Genomic DNA, 23,251 nt, shown 5'->3' with positions numbered 1-23,251 from the left:
ATGCGTGGCCCCCAAACCAGGAAGGAAGGAAGGAAGGAAGGAAGGAAGGAAGGAAGGAAGGAAAGAAGGAAGGAAGTCTCCCTTTGACAGTTCTTTCTTGGTGCCTGGGATTCCTGCCTGCCGTGACATGGGGTGTGTTTTGTTTTTATAATGTATTTTGTGTTTCTGTCTTGTATTTTATGCTGTGAAGTGCCCAGAGCTCTACAGAGGAAGAGTGGTATACTAATAAATAACAACAACAACAATAATAATATCAACAACAGCAGCAACAGCAACAATATAATGTCCACAAAGGTGAGGATGGCTGGGGTGCCACAGCCTGCGGAGAGCAAAGAGTGTGGGGCAATGGGGCTCCATCCCCGAGTGCTGCTTCTTCTTCTGTCCATTTCAAAGCAGGCATTGCCTTAGAGACCCCCCTCTCTGCCCCCCCCCGCCTGCAGGGCTCCTTCCCCCCAGCCAGGGAATGCTGGGCTGGAGCTGCAAGCAGGAAAGCCGCTCACCTTGAGGCGGTTGTTCTCGTTCTTGAGATGCTTGATGGACAACTGCATAGCATCAATCTGCTGGAGGAGGAGAGGGGAGTCCTTGACCTGCACAGGGCCTGACCCGGCCATCGTCACCTGGCCAGCACCCACACCTGCAAAGAGAAGAGCAGCGCTGTCCGAAGAGAAGAGATTTCCAGAAGATGGCCCTGTGCAGCACATGCCAGGACTCACAGAAGGAGCTTCCCACCTGCATGCTGGCACAGGAGGTTCTCTGCCAAGGGTCAGGGGAAGGCAGGATGCGCCCGCATTGGGGCACCACAAGGCGGAGGAGAAGACCTGAGCTGAGCCTAGGAGGAGACAAGAGCTGGAGGCCCAGGAAAACACACGGGAACATGCAGCCAGAGGCAGAAAACGCCCGGGGAGCAGTTTTGTACGAATATATGCAACAACATGCCAAACACTCTTCAGAAAGAGCCCCCACCTCATGCATGTGGGGGACCCAAGACAGGACTCCAGCCTCACCGTGCGTCCTTAAGGAGGCTCTCAAATTGGGCTGCCTGTGGCCAGACCCCTTGAGGCCCCAGCCCGGCCTCCCCAGAGCCCGGCTCATTTCCAAGCACAGCGGGGTGACGAGACATTTGCAGCAGAGGATGGGCGGGCTGGAGAAATGTTCTGTCACACACACGCTTTGCACCCTGGCATGCGACCTTGCTGTATCCCCCCCCCCCTCCTTGGCGCACACAAAAACCACCTCACGCTGGGAATAGGGGGAAACATCTCTCGCAGCCGCCAGAGATTCCCCTCTGCCCCCAAAGGCAGCCTCAGAGTCCCCCTTGTGTCCTCGGGAGATTCCTGGCCCCAGGTGACCCCAGCAGCCCCACCTGGGCCATGCCACTGTACCTCTCTGCTGTTCCTCTGCAGCGGAAGCATGGAAGAGATGAGAAGGAGCAGAAATTAGGAGAGGCATCTGAGAGAAGGCAGGAAAGACAGTAGCAGCAGCAGCAGCTCCCCTCTGGGTTTGCTTCTCTGGACTACACGACAAACCTGCTTTTGTGAGCCACGATGGGCCACCTCTTCTCAAGGGCACTGGGACACCATCTACCCAGAGCCCTGGCCAAGCAGGCCAGGGGGGGCTCCCTTGCTCTGTAGCCCTTCAGGAAAAAACAATAGCCCCCTCTCCAGGTTTGGAGGAAGCTCACACAGCCCCCCAGGCATGTGGAAGGAAAAAAGACCCAGAAGCAGCTCGTGTGAATCACTGAATGAAAAGAGGGCAGCACCAGCACGAGGGAACCCACAACCACGTGCAGAAGCTTTACTGGCCGACCCTCCCATGCCCAGCGCAGTTTGAGCAGATCAGCCCTCTTTTAAGGGGTAGAGATCTCTGAAAGGCAGTGCAGTATTTGAATGTGAGTCTGGTGGCCTCAGCTCAACCCCAGGGACAGCCACTCCAGTCTGGAACATGCCCTGAAGCAGGCTCAGAACTCTGAGATTCGCGCTCTAAAGAACCCCATGGATCTCCGTGAGTTTGGATTTGGGATTCATCATCCCAAAGGGCAGAATTTTGCAGGTCTGGGCAAAGGTGGCGAAGTGATCCTCCGTGCATCGCCTCTGGGAGTCGTGGTGGGAAAGAGCGTCTGAAGGCGGTGGCTGCGAGCACGTCAGCACTCGGCAGTGCAAGACCCTGGAGCCTCCCTCCCCAAATCCCTGGCTCTTTTGGATCAGCAAGGGAAGGGGAAAAGAGGAGGGTGGGGAGATTCTTGCTTGGAAACGGAGGAAGTGGAAATAAAGGAACCAAGCAGGGCAGCCCCTGCCACCTGCCCTGCTCAGGGCAGCCAGCAGCAAGGAAGGAAGAACAGGCAGGCAGGGAGCCCAGGAGGTCCGTCCAGCCCCTGCGGCCATCAGCTTCTCTGGAGTTGCTGGCCTTCCAGCACCCCAAGACTCTCGGGGCGTCTCTCCCCTGCAGTCTCCCCGCCCCAAAGCATGTGCACACGCTTCTGAGGGCTCACCTCCGGTGATGCCAGAGATGACAGAAGCGACTCCCGAGGGACCGACTCCGCGGAGACCCTCAATGGTGCGCTTGGACTGGTTGCTGAGCCGCTGCTTCAGCTCCTGCTTCTCAGACTCCAGCTGGTCAATGTCTGCTTGCAGGGCGTCCATCGTCTCCTCAAACTCCCTGCGGAGGGAGAAAGATACAGAGGAACTCAGGCGGCGGGGGCTTCATGGCATGCAGCAGCCCCCTTCTTCATCTGGGTTGCCCTCCTCCTCTGCACACGTTCCAGCTTGTCAACCTCCTTCTTAAATTGTGCTGCCCAGAACTAATAATTTTGAAAAGTATTTTATTATTTACATGCCGCCTATCTCTCTGGATTGCCATTCTGGGTGGCTTTCTGCAACTAGACACAGCATTCCAGGCAGGGTCTGACTAAAGCAGAAGAGAGCGGAACTCTTCCCTTGATCTGGACACTCGACTTCTGTTGATGCAGCCGAGAAGAGCATTAGCTTATTTTGCTGCTGCCTCTCCCTGTGGACTCAGGTGAAGACCCTGAGATCCTTTTCACATGAAACTGCTGTCAGGTGTTCCCCAAGCATCTGATTATTCCTGCCTAAGCATAAAACCTGACATTTGTCCCTACTGAAGTTCATTTCGCTAGTTTTGGCCCAGTAGTTCTCCAATCTGCTGTGCTCATATTGAATCCTATTTTTGCCAATACTACTACTACTACTACTACTACTAATTTATTATTTCTACCCCGCCCATCTGGCTGGGTTTCCCTTCTGAGGTATTAGCTCCCCCTCCCAGTTCCCCCCCCCCCCCAGCATCCCTTCCCTCCCTTCAACATTTCCTTTGCCATTTATAAAAACATACAAAACTGCCTTATACTGAGCCAGACCATTGGTCCAGCTGAGCATCACTACACTGACTGGCAGCTGCTCTCTGGGACTTCAGACAGAGTTCTCTCCCACCTCCCCTGCCTGGAGATCATAGCTGTCAACTTTCCCCTTTTCTTGCGAGGAATCCTATTCTGAATAAGGGAATGCCCCTTAAAAAAAAAGGGAAAAGTTGAGAACTATGCTAGAGATGCCACTGGGGACTGAGGCTCTACGACTGAGCTATGGGACCCCACGCTTTGCCAGGAAACAACGCAAATCAGCCCCAAACATCTCTGGGTGTGAGCACACAGCCATGTGCATCTCAAGGCCAGAGCTGAGCTGCCCATTAAGTCTGCCTGGGTCCTTCGTGGAAGCCGGCAGTGTCCAGAAATCAAACAGCCCCTGTTGACCTTTGGGCAAAAGAGCAGAGTGAAGGGAGCAGAGGAAGGCGGAAGAGGACAAGGAGGGGATGGGGCAGCTGTCTGAAACCAAGCTCCACCATCACAAGGGATACAGAAAGCGAAGGCCAAGGTCTCCAGGATGTCAGACACTGTGCCAGGGAGCAGATCCAGTCCTGGCCTTGAAATCCCTGGGCACACAGAACCCACAGAGCCCTGGCTACGCCTGGCAAGACCCGATCTGTGTGTAGGCAAGCTCAGAGGACACAAGAGGATGTGCGTTTGGCACAGAAGATGCCAGCCAGCGTCTCCTGCATCTGTCGATCCTCAGAGGACACCCCACCTCCTCCTCCTCCTCCTCCTCCAGTCCCCGCCCCACGCTTACTTCTCCTTCTTCTTCAGCAGAGCCTGGGTCTCGTCCAGCTTGGTCTGGATCTTCTCCACCCGGTCATCCGCGTCCTTGGAGGAGCTGTCCAGTTTCTTCTCCAGGAGGCTCAGGCGGACGTTGGCCTCGCTCAGCTCCTCGCCCTGGGCAGCGGGAGGAAGGGCGCTTGTGGGAACGAGGACGGCCAGGCCTCTGGGGACGGGGCACCCGCAGGAGGACCCCAAGAGCTCTTCTCTGCCGATGCTCCATGTCCTCTGGGGCCCCCCACGGCCCCCCACCTCTGGAGCAGCCCCCTGGGAGACTGGGCCCTCTCCTCCTCGTGGCAGAGCCTTCCCAGCCCCACCTGCTCCCGGGGAGAGGCAGCTCCTTAACTCACCTTGATTTTGAGGGACTTCTTCAGCTCCTTGATGACCGTCTCTCGGTCCTCCAGCTTCAGGCCCAGACCTTCGGCATCCGTGATCTCCGCCCGCAAGGCGGCTGCCCGCAGATCCACTGGAGGAGGAGACTGCAAGAGGAGCCCGCACTGGATTGCTCAGACATGGACCAGGTTGTGGGAGGCGTCTCGAGATACAGAGCATGCAGTGAACCCCTCCCAAGCCCAGGGGAAGGCCCCACACCTTCATTCCTCCTCAAAGGATTCAACTGCAAGGAAGGCAGTGCGAGGAAGAGCCCTGAAGCAGCAACCGGATCAGACCAAGGGGGTCCCAGCATGGAGGCCAGCCTCCTCCTTCCCACAGTAGCTGCCCCCCTGCCTCTGAGGCTCTTGCAAGCAGCCCCCTCCCCCCACCTGAAAGCCCACCCAACAATTCAAAATGGGGCTGGAAAAGGAGTGGCTTTCACTGGGGCACAGACACCCTCCCCCAACCAACAGGCTGGCCCTGTTAGCCAAGCACCAGCCAGGGGAATCTGCCCGCAAGTGCCTTGGCCCTTGCTGGTGGGTGAGGCCAGCTCCTGCCCTCTCTCTGCCCTCTCTGCCCAGGCTCACCTTGGCTTGAGGCTTGTCTGCATCGTATTCGCCCTCCTGCATGGCTGTGGCCATCTTGTTCATGGTGGCAATCAGGATGTTGCACGACTGTCGCAGGCACTCGTGGGGGTTGATGCCTTGTGTGCCGTAGATCTGGAAAAGAATTGGACAGGTCCAGAGGACGCCAATGCACCTCCCTCGGCAGTGCTGATCCCGGACTGAGGTCTGCAGAGAGGCTCCGCAGCCCTAATTAGCAGGAATGGAAGAGGAAGGAGCCAGCCTCCCCAGGCCTGGGGAGACCCTGGGAGGAAGGCCAGGCCTGGCCCAGTTGGGAGGGAGGGGAAGCTTACAAGATCTCTGTACTGAGGAGGTGCAGAGGGAGGCTCCTTAGCCCAACAGCCCCTCAGCCCCCATAGTGCTGTCCAATTATTTTTATTTTATTATTATTTATTGAATTTATACACCATCCTATACCTGGAGGTCTCAGGGCAGTTCACAGGACAAAACCAAAATATAAAATACATAATCAAAATAAAAACAACTACTCAATAACACCCCCCCCCAATAACACCACATTTAAAAAGGCACCGGGTGTCAATCAAATCAATCAAAGGCCTGGTTGAAGAGGAACTTTTTTGCCTGGCGCCTAAAGGTGTATAATGGATGCGCCAGGCAAACTTCCCTGGGGAGAGCATTCCATAGATGGGGAGCTATTGCAGAAAAGGCCCCGTTCTCATGCTGCCACCCTCCGGGCCTCTCGATAAGGAGGCACATGAAGAAGGGCCTCCGAAGATGATTTCAGGGTCTGGGTGGGTTCATATGGGAAGATTGAGGTTTTGCGGTCCTGAGCAGTTTAAGGCTTCAGAGATCAAAACCAGCACTTTGAATTGGGCCTAGAAACTAATTGGTAGCCAGTGCAGGATCAGTGGAAGATGCTCAAACTGTCTTGCTCTGGTGAGCAACCTGGTCGCTGAATTCTGCACCAGCTGAAGTTTCTGAACCGTCTTCAAAACAGTAGTTAGGCTCTCCCTGTCCAGATAGGCACTCTGGGCCACAGGCCACCTGAGCCTCGAGCGACAGCAAAGGATCCAGGAGGACCCCAAGCTACGAACCTGCTCCTTCAGAGGAAACGTAACCACATCAAGAGCAGGCGACCTCCCAGCCATCCGGTCTAGGGAACCCCCCACTAACAGTGCCTCCATCTTATCTGGATTGAGCTTCAGGTTGTTGGTTCTCATCCAGTCCACTACTGAGGCAACTGCTCAAGGAAGCCAAGCAGCAATACTTTAGAGCTCTTAAAAGAGGCAGTGGAGGTGTAGTGGTTAGAGCATCCGTCTAGGACCTGGGAGGCCAGCGAGCAAATCCCTGCTCAGCAAGGAAACTCCCTGGGTGACTTCAGACCAGTCACACACTCACAGGATCCTTGTGGGGATAAAATGGGGAGGGGGGAGAATCATGGACACCCCCTTGAGCTCTTTGGAGGAAAAAGGCAGATACAAGTGCAATAATCAATCAATCAATCAATCAATCAATAGCTGTGTGTGAGCCAGGATTTAACCCTGCCAACCCGCAGCAACCGCACCCCCCCCCCGGTGATTCTGGAAGGGATCCTGCTCTGCCCACTGACAGACGCAGCCAAACGCAGCAGAGGGCCCTTACCTGCTCGCTGGCCTTGAAGGCCAGGTCTTCCAGCTTCACGGCCTGGAGACCCTCGTTCTCCGTCAGAGGGGCAATCATCTGAGCCCCTGCAGCCGCCACCTCCTGCAGCACAGCCACCACCCAGGTCAGGTGCTTGCGGCAATCCAGCAGCGTGTCTGCCACCTGGAAGATCAGAGCAGGGTCAAGAGGCAGCCATGCGCTCAGCTTCGGGGAAAGGGGCACGTCACTCCCGCAAGGGGCTGGAGGCCCAGCTCTTCGTCCCGGGCTGGGTGACCCACCTGCTGCCCAAAGCCGAGCGCTGCAGGGATGCCAGGGGCGTCGGTGCCAGGCATGCGGCGCCGGATCTTCTTGCAGAACTGCCGGATGTCGCTGCAGGAGGTCTCCAGGTCCTTCAGGAGGATGGCAAAGTCGGACACCTCCTGCCCGGTCTGAAAGTGGGAAGAAGGGCAACCAACGTCAGGACCCACGGCTGGGACAAGCAGCCTCGCCAAGGAGACCGCCACCTGCTGCCTCCTGGGGGTGGGGGATGGAGGGGCTTACCTGCAGGAAGGACCGCAGCCTGCCCACCTCCACACTCATGCAGTCCAAGGCACTCTGGGTGAACTGAAAGCAAGCAAAGGCACCGTCACCTGGGCCTGCGCAACGACAGCCTGTTCCTGCCACAGCCAAGGGCTGGGAAGATGTGGCTTGGGATGTGGCCGATGATGTCAAGCTCCCTGGGGACCTGGGGAGACTGATTTTGTGGGCTTGTGAATACAGCATGGTTTCACTCCATATTTTTTGTGTGTGTTTGTTCTGAAACACACACAGAGGGAGAGAACTTTTTTTCTGGGGGGACGCAAGGGGACGCATACCCCTAAACATTTTGTGAATTTAAGTTTGGCCTCATTGAGGAGAAGTTTTTCAATGTGAGTAGGAAAATGAGAGTATCCCTAAACATTTTTTAAGAAAAAAGCACTGTGTGTGTGAGAGAGTGAGAGAGAGAGAGAGAGAGAGAGAGAGAGAGCTGCGAGAGACCAGGGTTCGAATCTCCCCACAGCCACGCAGCTCATTGGCGACCTTAGGGGCCAGTTCCTGCCTCTTTCAGCCTATGAGGAGACGGGGAGAGCCACAAACCCCACCTGCTCACCTTGATGTGGTCTGCCAGCTGCATAGTGCAGTCTTCCGCCTGGTCAGCCAGATGGATGCTGTACAGGTGCTGGAAGGGAGAGAAGGAGGAACAGTGAGGGGGGGGGCACCTCTGCTGCTGAGCTCCAGCTGGCTTTCAATCCACCTCAGCCAAAGCAGTGCCAGAGGGCTTTGCCCCCCCCCCAACATGCCAGCCCTGCCCTCTGTTGATCTTGCCACCACCAGGAGAGCTGCAGCAAACACAAGGGCACCCGCCCTCTTTCAAACCAGCGCAGCAGCATGGCGGGACCGGACTCTGCAGACAGCCCTCCTGGAAACCAGGCCTGGCGGCCCTGGGCTCGCTCCACACTCTCAGTCTGTTCCTGGCACTGGGGGGAGACACAGCCAGGGCTTGAAGTATGGGGGTGGGGGAACAGCCCCTTTATCTTTTGGGGGGGAGTGCCTGGCCAAAATTGAGAGAGGGCAGCCAGGAGATGGGGCTAGAGGATTTCATGAAATGCCCACCCCTTTCCCAGCGTGACGTGGACTCCCCTTGCTGAGGTCCTGGGGGGTCAGGGCCCCCTCACCTGATAGTACTTGATGGCTTTGGTCAAGGGCTCGACGTTGACGGTCTCATCCAGCTGGTCCTTGTGCAGCAGCTCAATCAGGAAGTCCAGGGACCTCTCATGCACACTCATCTCGGGGTACAGGGTCCCCACTTTCTTGTAGATCTCCACGCTGCACTTGTTCAAGGCCCTGAGCAAGAGGGGGGCGGAAGAGGCAGAGGCCATCAGGCTCAGCCAGGAGGGGGCCATTTCAGGGGGACCCCTGGGACCCCCGGGCCAGAGGACTTACTGCTCATATTTGTGCAGAGTGGCTTGCAGGAGGCTGAGGGAATACACCAGCCCGGCAGCAAAGCTCAGCTGCTCCCCTGGCGCCCCCCGGAGGCCAGCGCGCTCGGCACAGTTCTCGTTCAGCTCAAACTTCTCCTGGGCCTGCTTGCTGATCAGCTCGGCCTGTTCCAGAGAGAGAGGGAGGGGAGATGTCAGAGGTTCAGCGTGCCCCACCCCACGGCATCGCTCCAGTATCATCTCGGATAAAGGTAAGCCCCTTTTCACACAGAGCAGACTTAAAACTGTAGCTCCCTCTTGCGGGAGGCAATAACTGAGACGTCTTTAAACGAGGATTCAAGCAATTCCTGGAAGAGAGGGCTTTTGGTGCCTACTAGTCTATGCTAAACCTAGACAGCATCTTAAAAAGCAGAGACATCACATTGCCAACAAAGGTCCGTATAGTTAAAGTCATGGTTTTCCCAGTCGTGATGTATGGAAGTGAGAGCTGGACCATAAAGAAGGCTGATCGATGAAGAATTGATGCTTTTGAATTCTGGTGCTGGAGGAGACTCTTGAGAGTCCCATGGACTGCAAGAAGATCAAACCTCTCCATTCTGAAGGAAATCAGCCCTGAGTGCTCACTGGAAGGACAGATCCTGAAGCTGAGGCTCCAAGACTTTGGCCACCTCATGAGAAGAGAAGACTCCCTGGAAAAGACTCTGATGTTGGGAAAGATGGAGGGCACAAGGAGAAGGGGAGGACAGAGGACGAGATGGTTGGATGGTGTTCTCGAAGCTACCAGCATGAGTTTGACCAAACTGCGGGAGGCAGTGGAAGACAGGAGTGCCTGGCGTGCACTGGTCCAGGGGGTCACAAAGAGTCGGACACAACTAAACGACTCAACAACAAGAAGTCTCTGCTCTGTCTCCACAGTCAGAGATACAAAAGCTGCTGAATAATACCAGTTGCAGGAAACCACAGGAGAGGAGACCAAGCCTATTTTGATGTTAGATGATGTGGTAGTATTATTTTGCTTCATAAAATCTATTGGGTTGCTGGGGGCGGGGTAGGAATAGAAATGCTATTTTATCTTTTCCTGCAGGTAGTAAAGCCCTGGAGTTGTAACTGGGGGGGGCGGTGTATGAGCGCCTGGTTGCTGAGAATTTGGGATGTGGTATTGTCAGGGACTCAGGAGCAGAAGCACAGGGAAGAGGGGAGATGGAGAGCGAAGGGGAAGAATCTGAGGGCAGCGTAGGAGAAGATGACAGTGGCCCGAGAGATTCCATGAGCCTCTCCAGCGAATCGGAAGATTCACAGAAGGGGGCGCCGGTGGCCAGGGCAAGGGGGGTCCCAAGGGGGACACCCCAGAAGCAAGGGGCCAGCGGGGACTCCCAGAGCAGCAGTTGGAGATCAGGACCAGCTTCCCCACTTGAGCATAGTGGGGGGGAAGAGTCCCAGGTATCGGGGGTAGCGTCTCCCCCAGCAGGGAGAGAAGAGGAGTCAGGGCTGACCACACCTCCATCGGAGAGTCAGGCAACGGAGGGGAGGTCAGGTCCAGCTAGCATCCCGGAAGAGGGAAGCAGTGACAGAAGCAGTGTAGCGGTCAGGAGGAAGGTCACTGGGTTGGCGCGAGAGCCAAGTTCAAAAGTACAGGCGCGCAGGGCAGCAGAGAACGAGGATTGGGAACCGGGTCCTAAAGCCCGCCGGAGGGAGGGGGAGGAGTCAGGGGACTCAGCGTCAGAAGAGTCCAGAAAGGGGAATGCCCCAGCGGACAGGAGGACCCAGAGGAGAAGAGAGCAGAGGAAGAGGTGGAGCAGGGCTAGAATCTTAAACTGTGGTCAGGGGGGAGGAGATTCAGACGGAACTTCGGCGGTCTAGGGTTTAAGACGTAGAGCTGCGCGCTAAGGCTTTGGAATGGAAACTGAACTTCAATAAAGACTTTTGTATATAACCACGACCTGGCGCTGGTCCTCTGTGAGCTGGGACCTTGGGCAGCTCTGACAGGTATGTATGGTAAAAATGGTAAAATTAATTCACCTGTAAGGGAAGGAGGAGAGTTAAATAATAATTTATTTATTTTTAGTAAAACTGGTGTTGAATAAGTTTTATTCTGAATAGAGTCCCTTGTCCTAACTCAATCAACAGGTCTACTCTGAGTAAAACTTAGTTTGAATACCACTTGATATATTTTTGTGATATATTGTAATGTGAAGGTTAAAGGTTTTCTTCAACCATATATGCTACTGGGTAGTGTTTGGGGAATTAAAAAAGTATACCTCTGGATGCGAACAGGATCCGTTCCGGAACCCCGTTCGCATCCTGAGCAGAATGCAACCCGTGTCTGTGCGTCTGTGCATGAGAGGGTCGCAACTCACCGCTTATGCGCATGCGCGTGACATCATTTTGAGCATCTGCACATGCACGAGTGGCGAAACCCGGAAGTAAAGCTCAACCTGAAGCAACTTTAACCCAAGGTATGACTGTAATAATGATTCAGGTTCAGGTTGGAAATTTCAGACGTCATTTTTTCTGTAGGAAACAGACTAGCAAAAACTTGATTATTTACTGACCTAAATCATTTGTGGTTGGCGTGTTTCTGTTGGAAAGGAAGACGTGGCGGCACTGCCCCCCCCCCAGTTGCTCGCAGCCTACCTTGCAGATGAGCCGTGGGATGAGCAGCAGCACCAAGACGCAGTCGTGGTCCCCACCATGACGCAGGAAGCTGTCCGGCATGAAGGAGGTGAGGAGGGAGACGTGGCGGTTGGCCTGGTGAACCTCCATCTGGCGCAGCTCCATCTCGATGGCCTGGAAGGGGGGGAAGAAGCCCACTGAACACCCCCGTTCTCTGGCTCTCAGGGCAGCACCAGGAACACCTCCAGGCCCCACGTGTGCGCGCGGCACAGGAGAGTGGGAACCCCACTGTAGTGATCAGGTAGGATTGCCATGAGGAATTAGAAAAAATATGGAGCCAGCCATTTGTGTCAGCAATGAAAGCATTGTGTTGGCTGGGTTTGAGCCATTTGATATGATTTCTGATCAATCCACGCCTCTGCTTCCCTGTCCTATTACTCTTGCTTGACAAGTCACGTACACAGCCCAGCTGCCAGTTGCTTCCTCAGGCATCCTCAGTACATAAAGATAGTAGTCAAAACAAAATTAAAATTTTTTTTCCTTCCAGTAGCACCTTAAAGACCAACTAAGTTAGTTCTTGGTATGAGCTTTCGTGTGCATGCACACTTCTTCAGATACTAACTTAGTTGGTCTTTAAGGTGCTACTGGAAGGAAAAAAAAATTGTTTTGACTATGGCAGACCAACACGGCTACCTATCTGTATAAAGATAGTAGGTTACCTTGATGTAGTTTAATCTTTAGACAGATCTTAGGGGCCAGGAAGAGAGTTCACAAGGAGATGGTGAATACTCTTTCCTTGCCATTCTTCCGTCCTCTCCTGTTTACGACCTTCCTAAAAACATTCCTCTCTTCGCTTCCTCTTTTATTTACTCTGAATTGCAAATGCATGCTCAAGTAGGAAATTAGCTCTTTGTAGTTTTAACTTTAACTTTGTCCCCATGTGGGGTTTTTTTAAATGCTCAGCAGAAATCTGATTGGTTCTTACGAACACTTTACAGAGTGTTCGTAAGAACCAATCAGATTTTGTGAATAAAACGACCTGGGCCGGAGGGTGGACAGGAATTATTATTATACGCACCCCTCCCAGAGTCTTCCTGGTTCAAGCCTCCTAGAGTCCAATCCTTCCTTTACTTTAGGAACGCCTCACCCACAAAACCCCACAACTCTCCGAGATGTCTCCCACCGCTGCTACTCCACCATTTGTGCCAGGGGGGCTTTGCTCTGGACTCCACAAGCGCGTATGAGATGAGCCTGAAGGTGTCCCAGGAGCCCTGGCAGACTATCCTGAGCCTGTATTTATTTGTTTTACTGATATCCTGCTGCAACCTAGTAACCGATTCTCAAAAATACAAGTCTAATTCAAGGTTACTATTCTAATCAGAACTGGTTTCTGAAAAATCAAGTCTGAACTTTCAGGTTCACAGACTTCAGAAAACAGGTCATCTGTCTGAGCTGAAACTATCTGTAACATTATTTTGAAGTACTGCTTTAAGAATAGCTCAAGAGTGTCTTCCTGGCCCCAGCTCTTCAATTTCTAGCATGGGTTTGGGATGGGAAATGGGGTGTTCTCTCCCTTCCTTGCCCTCCCCCACCTATCCCTGCTGGTCTCCAGCTGAGCATACCTTGGCGTGAGCTTTGGTCTCCGCAAATTTAATCTTGAAGTCAAACATTTCAGGCGGAGGCTGCTGCTGCCTCTCCACAGAGGCCTCTTGCTGGTTCATCAGCTCCCGGTTAACATCCTGGAACAGGGAGAGCAGGAGTGAGGCATGCTGGGAAGCCAGTGCCAAAGGAGGAGGAGGAGGAGGAGGAGGAGTGCATGACTCCAAGGGGAACCAGGAGAAGCCCCAGAAACCCCAAAGGCACCTGAGGGGGCCAAACGGGAACCGGAGAGGGAGAGAGAACATATAGGGGCATAGAGATTTTGTGGCACCTTATCGCCTCCTGGCCCCAATGCACGAGAAGTTGGGCCCGAGGGGCAGCCTGGAAAGAGGAGACCCACATGTGGCCCCTCCAGTTCCTGTTCCACACAAGGCTCCTTGCGCTGATGCTCGCCTATCCCTCTCATGTGCTTGGAAGCAAAGCCTTGCCCTTGGCACAGACCTTTTCAGAGGAGGAGGAGGAGGAGGCCAGGGGCTCTCCAAACAGGGCAGGAGTCCGTCATTCCTCTCGCAAGGCTGTCCTCCATCACCCGAGCCTGGCCTGCTCTGAGCCCCAACTTCCTCCCCCCACAGCAAGCACCTGCAAGTGCGCAGTCAGCTCCCGATACTTCTTGATGGTCTGCTGGTAGTCGGCCACCGTCTCCTGAGCCGCCTCCACGCGCTTCTCCGCCTCTCGCACCCGGGCAGTCGCCATGTCCAGCTGCTCTCGCAGCTCCAGCTCTGTCTCCCTGGCGTTCTCCTGCAGCTCATCGTTCATCTCGTTTATGGCTTCCTGGAAAGGGGGAAGGGCGTGGGGGGTGAACATGGAGGATGCAAGAGCAGGAGGCCCTTGGTGGCCAAAGACTGACCGACCACCAGACAAGGATGAGGAGGGCACCCCACAGCCTGCCTGTGGGCCACAGCAGCGTCTGGGGAGAGACATGCAAGAGGCCCCCACTCCCTCTCGCCACGAGGCAGATAGAACAAAAGCCAGCCTTCTCCCCTCCCTGCTCCTCTGCCCCCTCAAGCTCACCAGGTCTGAAACGGTCTCGCGAAGCTCCCGGACCTTCTCCTCCAGGTCCAGGTTCCTCTCGGTCAGCGTCTCCACCATCTCCTCAGCCCCCAGAGCAGCATCCACCTGGGAGAAAGGACACAGGGTTGGCCCAGACCTGGAGCGATCTGGGCGCAGCCTCCCCGTCCCAGCCCCTGCCCCAGAGAGAAGAGGGAGCCCAGACCCAGACACCAAGGCTGAGCCTCTGACCATTGTCATCGTTGACTTCCCTTATTATTGGTTATGCTCGTCAGTCAACTTTTCTCACAGAGTGAAGCAAGGCATTTACAAGCAACTAAGGACAACCAAGACCAAACAACCGACTGAAATGGATCTTAAAAAGAGCAAAGCCTCTATACTCAAACTGCTCCTCTGTGAGCATCCCTAACCTTCCGGAGCGGGTGTGCTGAGGGGGCTTTACCCAGCAAGCAAGGCAGAGAGTGTAAAAGCTGCACCAGTCAGCCTGCAACTGCGTATGGTTGAAACTGCAGGTGTTGAATGCTCCTGAGATGCCATAGTACTCAACTTCCATGTTTGGGATTCTGGCCAGGGGTGGAAGCTGCCCACCAGGCCTCCTGGCAAGGCGCAGCCTCCAGCCCACCCCCTTCTGCCCAGCGACCCCCAAGCGCAGCTGAGCGCATGGCTGGGAGGAGACGTCAAGGCGGGGCTGCCTGGCCCTGGGGACACATGCCTGCTCCTTCAGCTCGTCGATGGTCCTCTCCGCCTGCTTCAGCTCCTCCTGAAGCTTCTCCTTCTGTTGCCGCAGCGTCTCCAGCTCCGTGTTCTTCTTCTCCATGTGCTTCTGGAGCTTGACGTGCTCCTGCTTCTCGGAGGCAGACAGGTCCCGCATCCTGCCGAGGCCAGAGGGGGAGAGAGAGGGCGGCTCAGAGTCACGCGCCACCGGGATGGGAGGGCAGCAGAGCCACCCCAAGGCCCTCCCAACCCAGACAGGGGAAGAAGGAGCAGGACACTGGCACGGAGAAAGAGGGGGAGGCACCTGCTAGAAAAGGCTTCTCTCCACCCCCGAAATATCCTCAGACAAGCCTGGGCCCAGTTTAAAAGAGAGAAGCTTCTCTGGGAGTGGGTCACCTTCCTTGGGCAACAGAAACAACTCACGCCACAGACCCAGGAAGGGAGGGACAGGATCCTGCCTTCAGAGGCTGCAGGAACCAGGACACCGGGGGGCGGTGTGTGCCTGACGTGGAGGTGTGTGTTGCATGCTTGGGTTCTTACCGCACCAGCGCCTCCTTCAGCCGGCCATTCTGCTCTTCCAGCTGCTTGACATGGTAACTGGAGGCAGCCCCGTCAGATCCTAGAGAGGTGGGAAGGAGCATGTGAAAGCCCGACCGGATGCAGCTGGCGCAACTGACTCCCTGGCAGGCAACATGGTGCGTGGGAAGCCGGGCCAGCCTCTGGCTCAGCCACCCCACCCAGCCTATGGGAGGAGGGGCATCTCAGCTGCCTTCCTGCTAGGAGGGCACCCAGCGCCCCTGCTGCTGCGGGGGATCCAGGCCCTGCTTGCTCAGGAGTGTGGAGCCTCTCCCAAGAGTGCAGCCAGCGGGGGAGGCCCTGGGAGAAATCAACCCTTCCACTGCTTGGAGAGCTTTTTCTCCCTGAAAGAAAGGGCAGGGCGGGCTGTGCCCACCGTGCTCCTGCCACCCTCCCGGAGCCCCCGCCGCTCTCACCCTTCTCCTCGATCTCGTGCTTCAGGATCTCCAGGTCCATGGTGAGGTACTCCACCTTCTCCTTCAGAGAGTCCACCTCCTGCTGCAGGGACTCTGCCCGCTCCTCAGCCATCTCCTTGTCCAGAGTGGCCATCTCGATGGCGTCAGCCGTGTCGGCCATCTCCTCCATGTAGCGCTCTTTGGCCTCCAAGGCCTCTTTGGCTTCCTGGGAGGAGAGGAGGCAGCTGTGCTTGGCCGGTCGTGCAGCCCCCACCCTCAAGCCACCCTGGGTGCCCGGCCCCCTCGAGAGACTTCTGCCTGGCAGCCAGCAGCGGCATCCAGGACGACATCTCAGGCTAACGGGCCAAGTCTTGGGGAAGGACCAAGCAGAGCAGCCTGGGAGGAAGCCCAAATCTGAGGGATGCTGGGGGAAGGAGGGAGTGGGGGCTGCTTGGGCTTCCCCTGGAAGGAGACCCTCTGAGACTTCCAAGGCCTGGCATGGACCAAGCCCTGCGCTGCTGGATACCCCTCTGCCCCCTCCTCAGTTCCCAGCATGCTTTGCAGGCTGCCCATCTACTCTCTCTCACCTTTTTCGCCTCCTTCAGGCGCTTCTGGAGCTCGGCCTGCTGCTCCTGCATTTTGCTCTTCCACTCCTGGACTTGCTCCAGCTGGATCTTGTACTTCTCCAGCTCCTTCAGCTTGGCCTTGTCCTCGTTCCGCTTCATCTTGAGGGTCTCCAGCTTCTCCTCCAGGTCTCGCACCTGGCTGCGCAGGTTCTCCTCCTCCTGCAAGGCAAGCAGGCTCCCACAATGAGAAGCCACACCCTGCGCGGTCAAGCCTGGACCGCCAAGCAGGAAAGAGCCACCTGGCTGGCACCAGGGGAGACCTCCTGCCACACCACTGCTGTTTAAAAAAAGAACCTGCAGTATCCTTCGGCATAACATGACCCAGATAGCTCGGCTGGTTAGAGCGTGGTCCTGGTAACGCCAAGGTTGCAGGTTTGATCCCCGTATGGGGCAGCTGCCTATTCCTGCATTGCCGTGGGTTGGACTAGATGATCCTCAGGGTCCCTTCCAAGTCTGTGATGCTTTGCAGTTTAGCCCTAATAAGGCAATTCTCACGGAAGGGCTGCAATGCCACCTCCTCTCCACTAGGGGGCACTTCCTTCCGCCTCCAGGGTCTTGATCACAATCCCTGCTGTGACACAGAAGCACCAGCCTCTCCTTGGAGCATGAAACACTCGCAGAGCATTAGCACAACGAATGCGCTTTCTTTTGAAATGCCATGTTCCACCTCTCCTTCCCTGGCTTACAAATAGTTATCACTTTCAAAGTCTGTGTCGAGAACCATAACATCCAGACAATGTCATGTGGTCCTGCAAATAAATATTGCAGAGAAGCCCCCCCCCCCCCCCCCGGTTGTCAAAGAAGGAAGGGGAGGGCTGCTCCCCAGAGCAGGGAGGGGGAACTTGCACTCTGGCCAAATCTGGGGGGCCACCACCATTAGCCCCTGCTGGGAAATAAGGGTCAGCAAACTTTTTCAGCAGGGGGTCGGTCCACTGTCCCTCAGATCTTGTCGGGGGCCGGACTATATTTTGAAGGAGGGGAAATGAATGAATTCCTATGCCCCGCAAATAACCCAGAGATGCATTTTAAATAAAAGGACACATTCTCCTCATGTAAAAACACATTGATTCCCGGACTGTTTGCGGGGTTGGATTGAGAAGGCGATTGGGCCGCATCCGGTCCCCAGCCTTAGGCTGCCTACTCATGGAGACTCTCCACTTAGCTCAGCCTGGTGCTGCAGGTTCAGCCCCCCTGCAGGTTCAGCCCTGCCTATTCTTACATTGCAGGAGGTTGGTCTAGATGACCCTTGGGATCCCTTCCGACTCTACAATTTTGTGGTTCTCCTTTTGAAATCTCCTTGGCTGAGGATCAGAGTAGCCCACAAGAGAGAGAGAGAGAGAGAGAGAGAGAGAGAGAGAGAAAAGAAGAAGAAGAAGAAGAAGAAGAAGAAGAAGAAGAAGAAGAAGAAGAAAAATAATGAACACATTCATTGCTTACTCAGTTGTCCATCTGTTAAGTAGGAATAATATTTCTCCACGTCAGAGGGTTGCTGTGAGAAAGCCCGTCAAAACTGAACAGCAATTTTGATATCCGTAACAGCGCATGAAAGCTTGGGAACTCTGAGGACAGGTTCTGGGCCCACTGGGCACCTTGAAAGCCCTAAACAGCCTCGGTCCAGGATACCTGAAGGAGCATCTCCACCCCCATCGTTCTACCCAGACACTGAGGTCCAGCTCCAAGGGCCTTCTGGCGGTTCCCTCACTGCAAGAAGTGAAGTTACAGGGAACCAGGCAGAGGGCCTTCTCGGTGGTGGCTCCCGCCTTGTGGAACGCCCTCCCACCAGATGTCAAAGAGAAGAACAACTACCAGACTTTTAGAAGACACCTGAAGGCAGCCAGGGAAGCTTTTAATGTTTAACGGACTACTGTATTTTAATACTTTGTTGGAAGTTGCCCAGAGTGGCTGGGGAAACCCAGCCAGATGGGCGGGGTATAAATTGTTGTTGTTGTTGTAATTTCCCGCTTTCAGATTTCCACGCTACGAGGGCTGCCTCTGATGAACTTGTGGACACAAGGAGGGCTGTCAGAGGCTCTTGGCTTTGAGGTCAATGGGATCCTGAGGCTCACCCTTCCTGCTCATCCCACAAGCCCCAAGTTGTAAATGGCAGGAAAGCTCAGCAGAGCCAATGCAGCCCCCCCCCCAGAAGCCGCCCAGAAGCCCAGGGGCCCATTTACCTTGGTGGTGGGTGACAGGATTGATGGTGGAGCCACGGGAGAAGTCAGTGACGGCGTGGGAACCACGGGAGCCGCCAGAGGCGTCTGCGCAGGGGTGCTTGGCTCACTGCTGCTCACCTCGCCAGCCGAGGCAGAAGCTGAGCCCGAGAGCCCCGTTGTGCCGCTGGAGGCTGCTGAGCTGGCCGTCCGGGTGGGCTGCAAGGCCGCCATTGGGGTGGAGAAGGAGAAGAAGGAGGAAAAGCATGTTAGAAGGACGATGGCTGTGCTGAGCCCATGGGCCGCTCTCTGGGGCAATGGCATTGCACAACCGAAACGGCAGATCTCACACAGCTTCTGCAAGAAACACACAGGGACTGATGAATCCAGGAATCGGCAGGAGTTGGAGTAGATTCTGACACTTAAGGGCAATGCAGAGGAGAGGGTTTGTGTGTGTGTGTGAAGAAAAATGCTACTTTGACAGCAAACCTCCCAATGGGCCATTTTTTCCTGGAAGCCTGCTTGGAAGCCCTGCTCAACTCATAGGAACTGGCTGCGGTGAAGGTGAAAGCACTCTGTACCAGCTCTGGAATACTTTCTTAGCCATTCCTATTTGTGTCCCAAGGATGAAACTTGGCCTTAAAATCAAGGCACCGCCCTGGTTCACATGGAAGGGTCATTCCAAGCAGCCCTTGCAGAAAGCGCTGGGGTGCTCCCCCCCCCCCCCGAGAGCTCTGCAGCCTAGAGTCTGGAGTCCTGCTCAGCCAGGCTCCCCTGCAGCGGGACCCTGGCTTCACAGCCCATCTTTTATTTTATTTATTTCATAAAATTGATAAACCACATTATTGTAAAAAAAAGGGGAGGTAGTGGGAACTCAAAGAGGTTTACAAAAAGATAAAACAAGAATATCAAGACAAATACAGCGGTGCCTCGCAAGACAAAAAGAATCCGTTCCGCGATTCTCTTCATCTTGCGGTTTTTTCGTCTTGCGAAGCAAGCCCATTGACGGCTTAGCGGATTAGCGCTATTAGCGGCTTAGCAGCTTAGCGGATCACCTGATAAGCGGCTTAGCGGATCACCTGATAAGCGGCTTAGCGGATCAGCTGATAAGCTGCTTAGCGGCTTAGAAAAAAGGGGGGGGGGAGAAAAAACCCGCAGGAACTCGCAAGACATTTTCGTCTTGCGAAGCCCATAGGAAATTCGTTTTGTGAAGCACCTCCAAAACGGAAAACCCTTTCGTCTAGCGAGTTTTCCGTCTTGCGAGGCATTCGTCTTGCGGGGCACCACTGTACACTTTAAAAGACAAAACACCCCAAAGTTAGAATACTTTTAACTTTTAAAATTACCTTTCTAAGCATCTGGGCCTAAACAAGACTGGTTTTAGCAGGTGGCGAAAAGGGTACTGTGAAGGGTACTGCTTGAGCTCAAGCGGGAGGGTAGTTCCAAAGTGCTTGTACTGCCACACTAAATAATCAAGTCCTGGCAAGTGCAGAACAGGCATTATGTGGCACCTGCAGTGTTGCCACTTCTGTCAATCAAAGCAGCCGAGGGGCAGATATGGGGTTCTGTGGGATCTGCTCCCACACCTGCCTCCAGACAGGCCTGCTCTGCATTTGCCCAGTTGGCTTCTCTGGGCCCAGGATGGCGATATGGGTGCACATTCCTGCTCACATTTCAAGAATCTGCCTGGGAGAGCACCTGAAGGCCCACATCAGAGGGAGGTGACAACAGGCAAGTTGAAAATTAACCAAGTCACTGTGTCCAGATAGCATACACCAGAGAGCTCTCAAAATGTGAAATTACCGTCTATCAAACTATGCCTCTTGTCACTAAAATTGGCCTCCTTGCTAGAAGACGAGAAAGACTCATGCCATGTCATGTCATATAATAATAATAATAATAATAATAATAATAATAATAATAATAATATATTTATATCCCGCCCTCCCCAGCCAAAGCCGGGCTCAGAGCAGCTAACAACAATAAAAGTGACACAACATTCTAAAATCATTTCATTATAAAATCAGTTCAAATCAGATTAATGGCAATCATTGGGCTAGAGTTCTGTGAGGATTGCCGAGGGAGGGGGTCAGGCTGTGTCCTGGCCAAAGGCCTGGTGGAACAGCTCTGTCTTGCAGGCCCTGTGGAAAGATGTCAAGTCCCACAGGGCCCTAGTCTCTTGGGACAGAGAGTTCCACCAGATCGGGGCCACGGACCAAAAAGCCCTGGCTTTTTCATTTGCATTATTCATTTGCATTATCCCATGTTTCTCTAGGGAGCATCTGTGGTTCTCCTGCCCATGTAATCCCCACAGCAACCACAGAGGTAGGTGAGGCTGAGATATACAGAGATGCCCTCCCTACCCCACCACAGAGGTGAGAGGCTGTAGCAAGAGTCAGCTCAGAGGAGCCTCAGACCCTTCAGCAGCAGAGAGCATTCGAAAGAGCTGCGCAAAGCCCACCGGTTCTCACCTTGGGCCTCCTGGTGGTGGTCTGGAGGCCGGCAGGAGCAGAAGGCAGAGGAGGAGGAGACAGGCAGACAGACAGATGGGGAAGACAGGAACAGGGAGACACAGAGACACGGCAGCGGCAGGACAGAACAAAGTGCGGAGGGAAGAAGAGAGACAGGAGAGTGGTTAGTGCGCGCGCCATCAGCTCCGCGAGTCTGGCACCCCGACACCCACCCCCCCACCCGCAAGCCAAGCTGCTGCTCATGCACAGTCCAGATGGGGCTCCTCCCAATGCTGCGAGGCTGGACGCCCCGAGAAGCCTGGTCTCCTCTTCCTGGACAAGGGACAGACCTCCCTGCCTCTGAAGTCAAGGTGGCAAGGGGGCCCTTGTCACAGCAAAAGGATTGACACTGACGAACTGGAAAAATAAAAATGCAGCTCCCTTCTAGGATTGGATTGAAGGCTTGTACAAACTTGCAACGTATGAACAACTTGCATATAAACGCAGACAAATTCAGTGGTATTTGGAATCCATTCTTACAAATACTGTAACGGGTTAAGATCTGGTGAAGTACCATAGCAACTTTGTAAAGTACAGTCATACCTTGGAAGTCGAATGGAATCCATTCAGAAGACCGTTCGACTTCCAAAATGTTCGGAAAGCAGAGCGCGGTTTCCGATTGGCTGCAGGAAGTTGTCGGACGTTCGCAAACCAAAACTCTCACTTCCAGGTTTGTGGCGTTCAGGAGCCAAAACATTCGAGAACTAAGCTGTTCAAAAACCCAGGTATGACTGTATACAGTTTTGGGTTACTCCCTCTGCCCCCTTTATTTTCCCTTCTACACGGGCGCTGTTTCTCTTTTTCTTTTTCCTCTCTCGTTTGCATCTCATCATGTTTAGTGCACATATAATTATGTACTTTTTGAACTTAAAAAGTTCAAAAGAAATTAAAAAGGAAAGGTGGCAGACCAAAAACCGTGCCCCCCACCCTGGATATCCATTAAGCACTGCAAGCAGAGGAGGCGGCAAACTTTACAGCAGCCAAGACTCGCTTCAGAGGCGGGTGAAGTCAGAGAAAGCTTGAAGGGAACCTGCAAGAGGGCCAGAGCTTGGAGCTGACCCTACCCAGGGCCATCAAGGCACTTGGGAGCTCCGGGGGTCAAAGGCCGTTCCCAGAGGATAAGAGAGAGGGGGAAAGGGGACGGATCCTGCAGAGGATTCAGTGCCTCCATCCTCATGAAGGAGCTTCCTGCCAGAGGGGAGTCCCAGCTGGAGATGCCAGAGCTGGAAGCTGGAAATCCCTGCTCTGCTGTTAAGGTCTGGGCACCCACAAGGCCCTGATCCAGGAGACGCTTCCAAGATTGAGGAGGAGGCAGCTCCCCTCCCCATCTTGCTGAAACTGTTAGACAGCACATGGCAGTGCAGAACTATCCTGGGGGTGCAGCTCTGAGAGGGCTGCAGGATGGTGCCCCCGCCACTCTGCCACCACTGGGGGCTTCTTTCCATTGCTCTTTGGGCAGCTGCCCCTCCCCTTGTTCTGCCCTCCTCTCCCGGAGCTCCAGCCCCCACCTTGCCAGCCGCCTGTGCCCAGAGGCTTTGCTGACAGCCAACGCTGGCGCCTCCGGGCAAAAGAAGAAGCTGACAAAGTCCCCATTGTCAGGGAAGGGAGGTGGCTCCAGGCATTGTCCCTTCTCCCCTGCTGCTAAGATGGAGCGTCCTGCCAAGTGTGCAAAGGCCAGCCTTGTTCAAGCGCCCCTTGTTCTCCCTGCAGAACAAACTTCCGAAGAACAAAGTGCTCAGCTGGAACTTGTGGCTGGGGGGGGAGCGGGGGGGGGGGGAATGGTAGCCAACTTTCTGCCTTTGGGGTCTGGTGCACAGCGCAGGCTCTTTCCCTTCCCAGCTCCTGCCTGCGTGCCTGCAGAGTCAGGCCAGGTGTGGCCTGTATCTTTGAATGTGGCAAATCTGAACTTCAAGGCTGCTTTCTCCAAAGTTGCCCTCGCATATCCTTTGCCCTGTGCAGTTTGTGTAGGGTTTTGGGGACCATCTAATGGACATCTAAGGGACACGGGTGGCGCTGTGGGTTAAACCACAGAGCCTAGGACTTGCCGATCAGAAGGTCGGCAGTTCAAATCCCCGCGATGGACAGGGTGAGCTCCCGTTGCTCAGTCCCTGCTCCTGCCAACCTAGCAGTTCGAAAGCACACCAAAAATGCAAGTGGATAAATAGGTAACGCTCTGGCGGGAAGGTAAACGGCGTTTCCATGCGCTGCTCTGGTTCGCCAGAAGCGGCTTAGTCCTGCTGGCCACATGACCCGAAAGCTGTACGCCGGCTCCCTCGGCCAGTA

General features: G+C 54.7%; 2 protein-coding genes across 11 annotated transcripts in view; one reads left to right on the top strand and one right to left on the bottom strand.

The window, feature by feature from the left end:
- WDR54 (WD repeat domain 54) overlaps nt 1-23,251 on the top strand; it is a 307,575-nt gene that overhangs the window by 156,051 nt on the left and 128,273 nt on the right. The window lies entirely within an intron of this gene.
- The window catches only part of DCTN1 (dynactin subunit 1), a 74,477-nt gene that overhangs the window by 2,237 nt on the left and 48,989 nt on the right, over nt 1-23,251 (bottom strand). For 6 of the 9 annotated variants that reach the window (XM_079990715.1, XM_079990716.1, XM_079990710.1 and 3 more), the window contains 22 exons: nt 20,930-20,950; nt 18,483-18,677; nt 16,270-16,464; nt 15,704-15,908; nt 15,252-15,330; nt 14,710-14,869; nt 14,001-14,105; nt 13,569-13,760; nt 12,953-13,069; nt 11,352-11,504; nt 8,722-8,882; nt 8,454-8,622; nt 7,889-7,957; nt 7,300-7,362; nt 7,038-7,187; nt 6,760-6,921; nt 5,122-5,253; nt 4,513-4,641; nt 4,137-4,279; nt 2,489-2,655; nt 1,383-1,397; nt 501-634 (listed from right to left, as the gene is read on the bottom strand). In XM_079990715.1, coding sequence (XP_079846841.1) covers nt 501-634; nt 1,383-1,397; nt 2,489-2,655; nt 4,137-4,279; nt 4,513-4,641; nt 5,122-5,253; nt 6,760-6,921; nt 7,038-7,187; nt 7,300-7,362; nt 7,889-7,957; nt 8,454-8,622; nt 8,722-8,882; nt 11,352-11,504; nt 12,953-13,069; nt 13,569-13,760; nt 14,001-14,105; nt 14,710-14,869; nt 15,252-15,330; nt 15,704-15,908; nt 16,270-16,464; nt 18,483-18,677; nt 20,930-20,950 — 2,916 coding nt within the window. The remainder of the gene's footprint in view (nt 1-500; nt 635-1,382; nt 1,398-2,488; nt 2,656-4,136; nt 4,280-4,512; nt 4,642-5,121; nt 5,254-6,759; nt 6,922-7,037; nt 7,188-7,299; nt 7,363-7,888; nt 7,958-8,453; nt 8,623-8,721; nt 8,883-11,351; nt 11,505-12,952; nt 13,070-13,568; nt 13,761-14,000; nt 14,106-14,709; nt 14,870-15,251; nt 15,331-15,703; nt 15,909-16,269; nt 16,465-18,482; nt 18,678-20,929; nt 20,951-23,251) is intronic. The other 3 variants (XM_079990712.1, XM_079990718.1, XM_079990717.1) reach the window with 2 other exon arrangements.

Source organism: Podarcis cretensis (genome assembly GCF_951804945.1).
Source record: "Podarcis cretensis genome assembly, chromosome: 9".
NCBI lineage: Eukaryota > Metazoa > Chordata > Lepidosauria > Squamata > Lacertidae > Podarcis > Podarcis cretensis.
The sequence above is the reverse complement of the archived record's forward strand: the minus strand, read 5'-3'. Positions and strand labels throughout refer to the sequence as shown.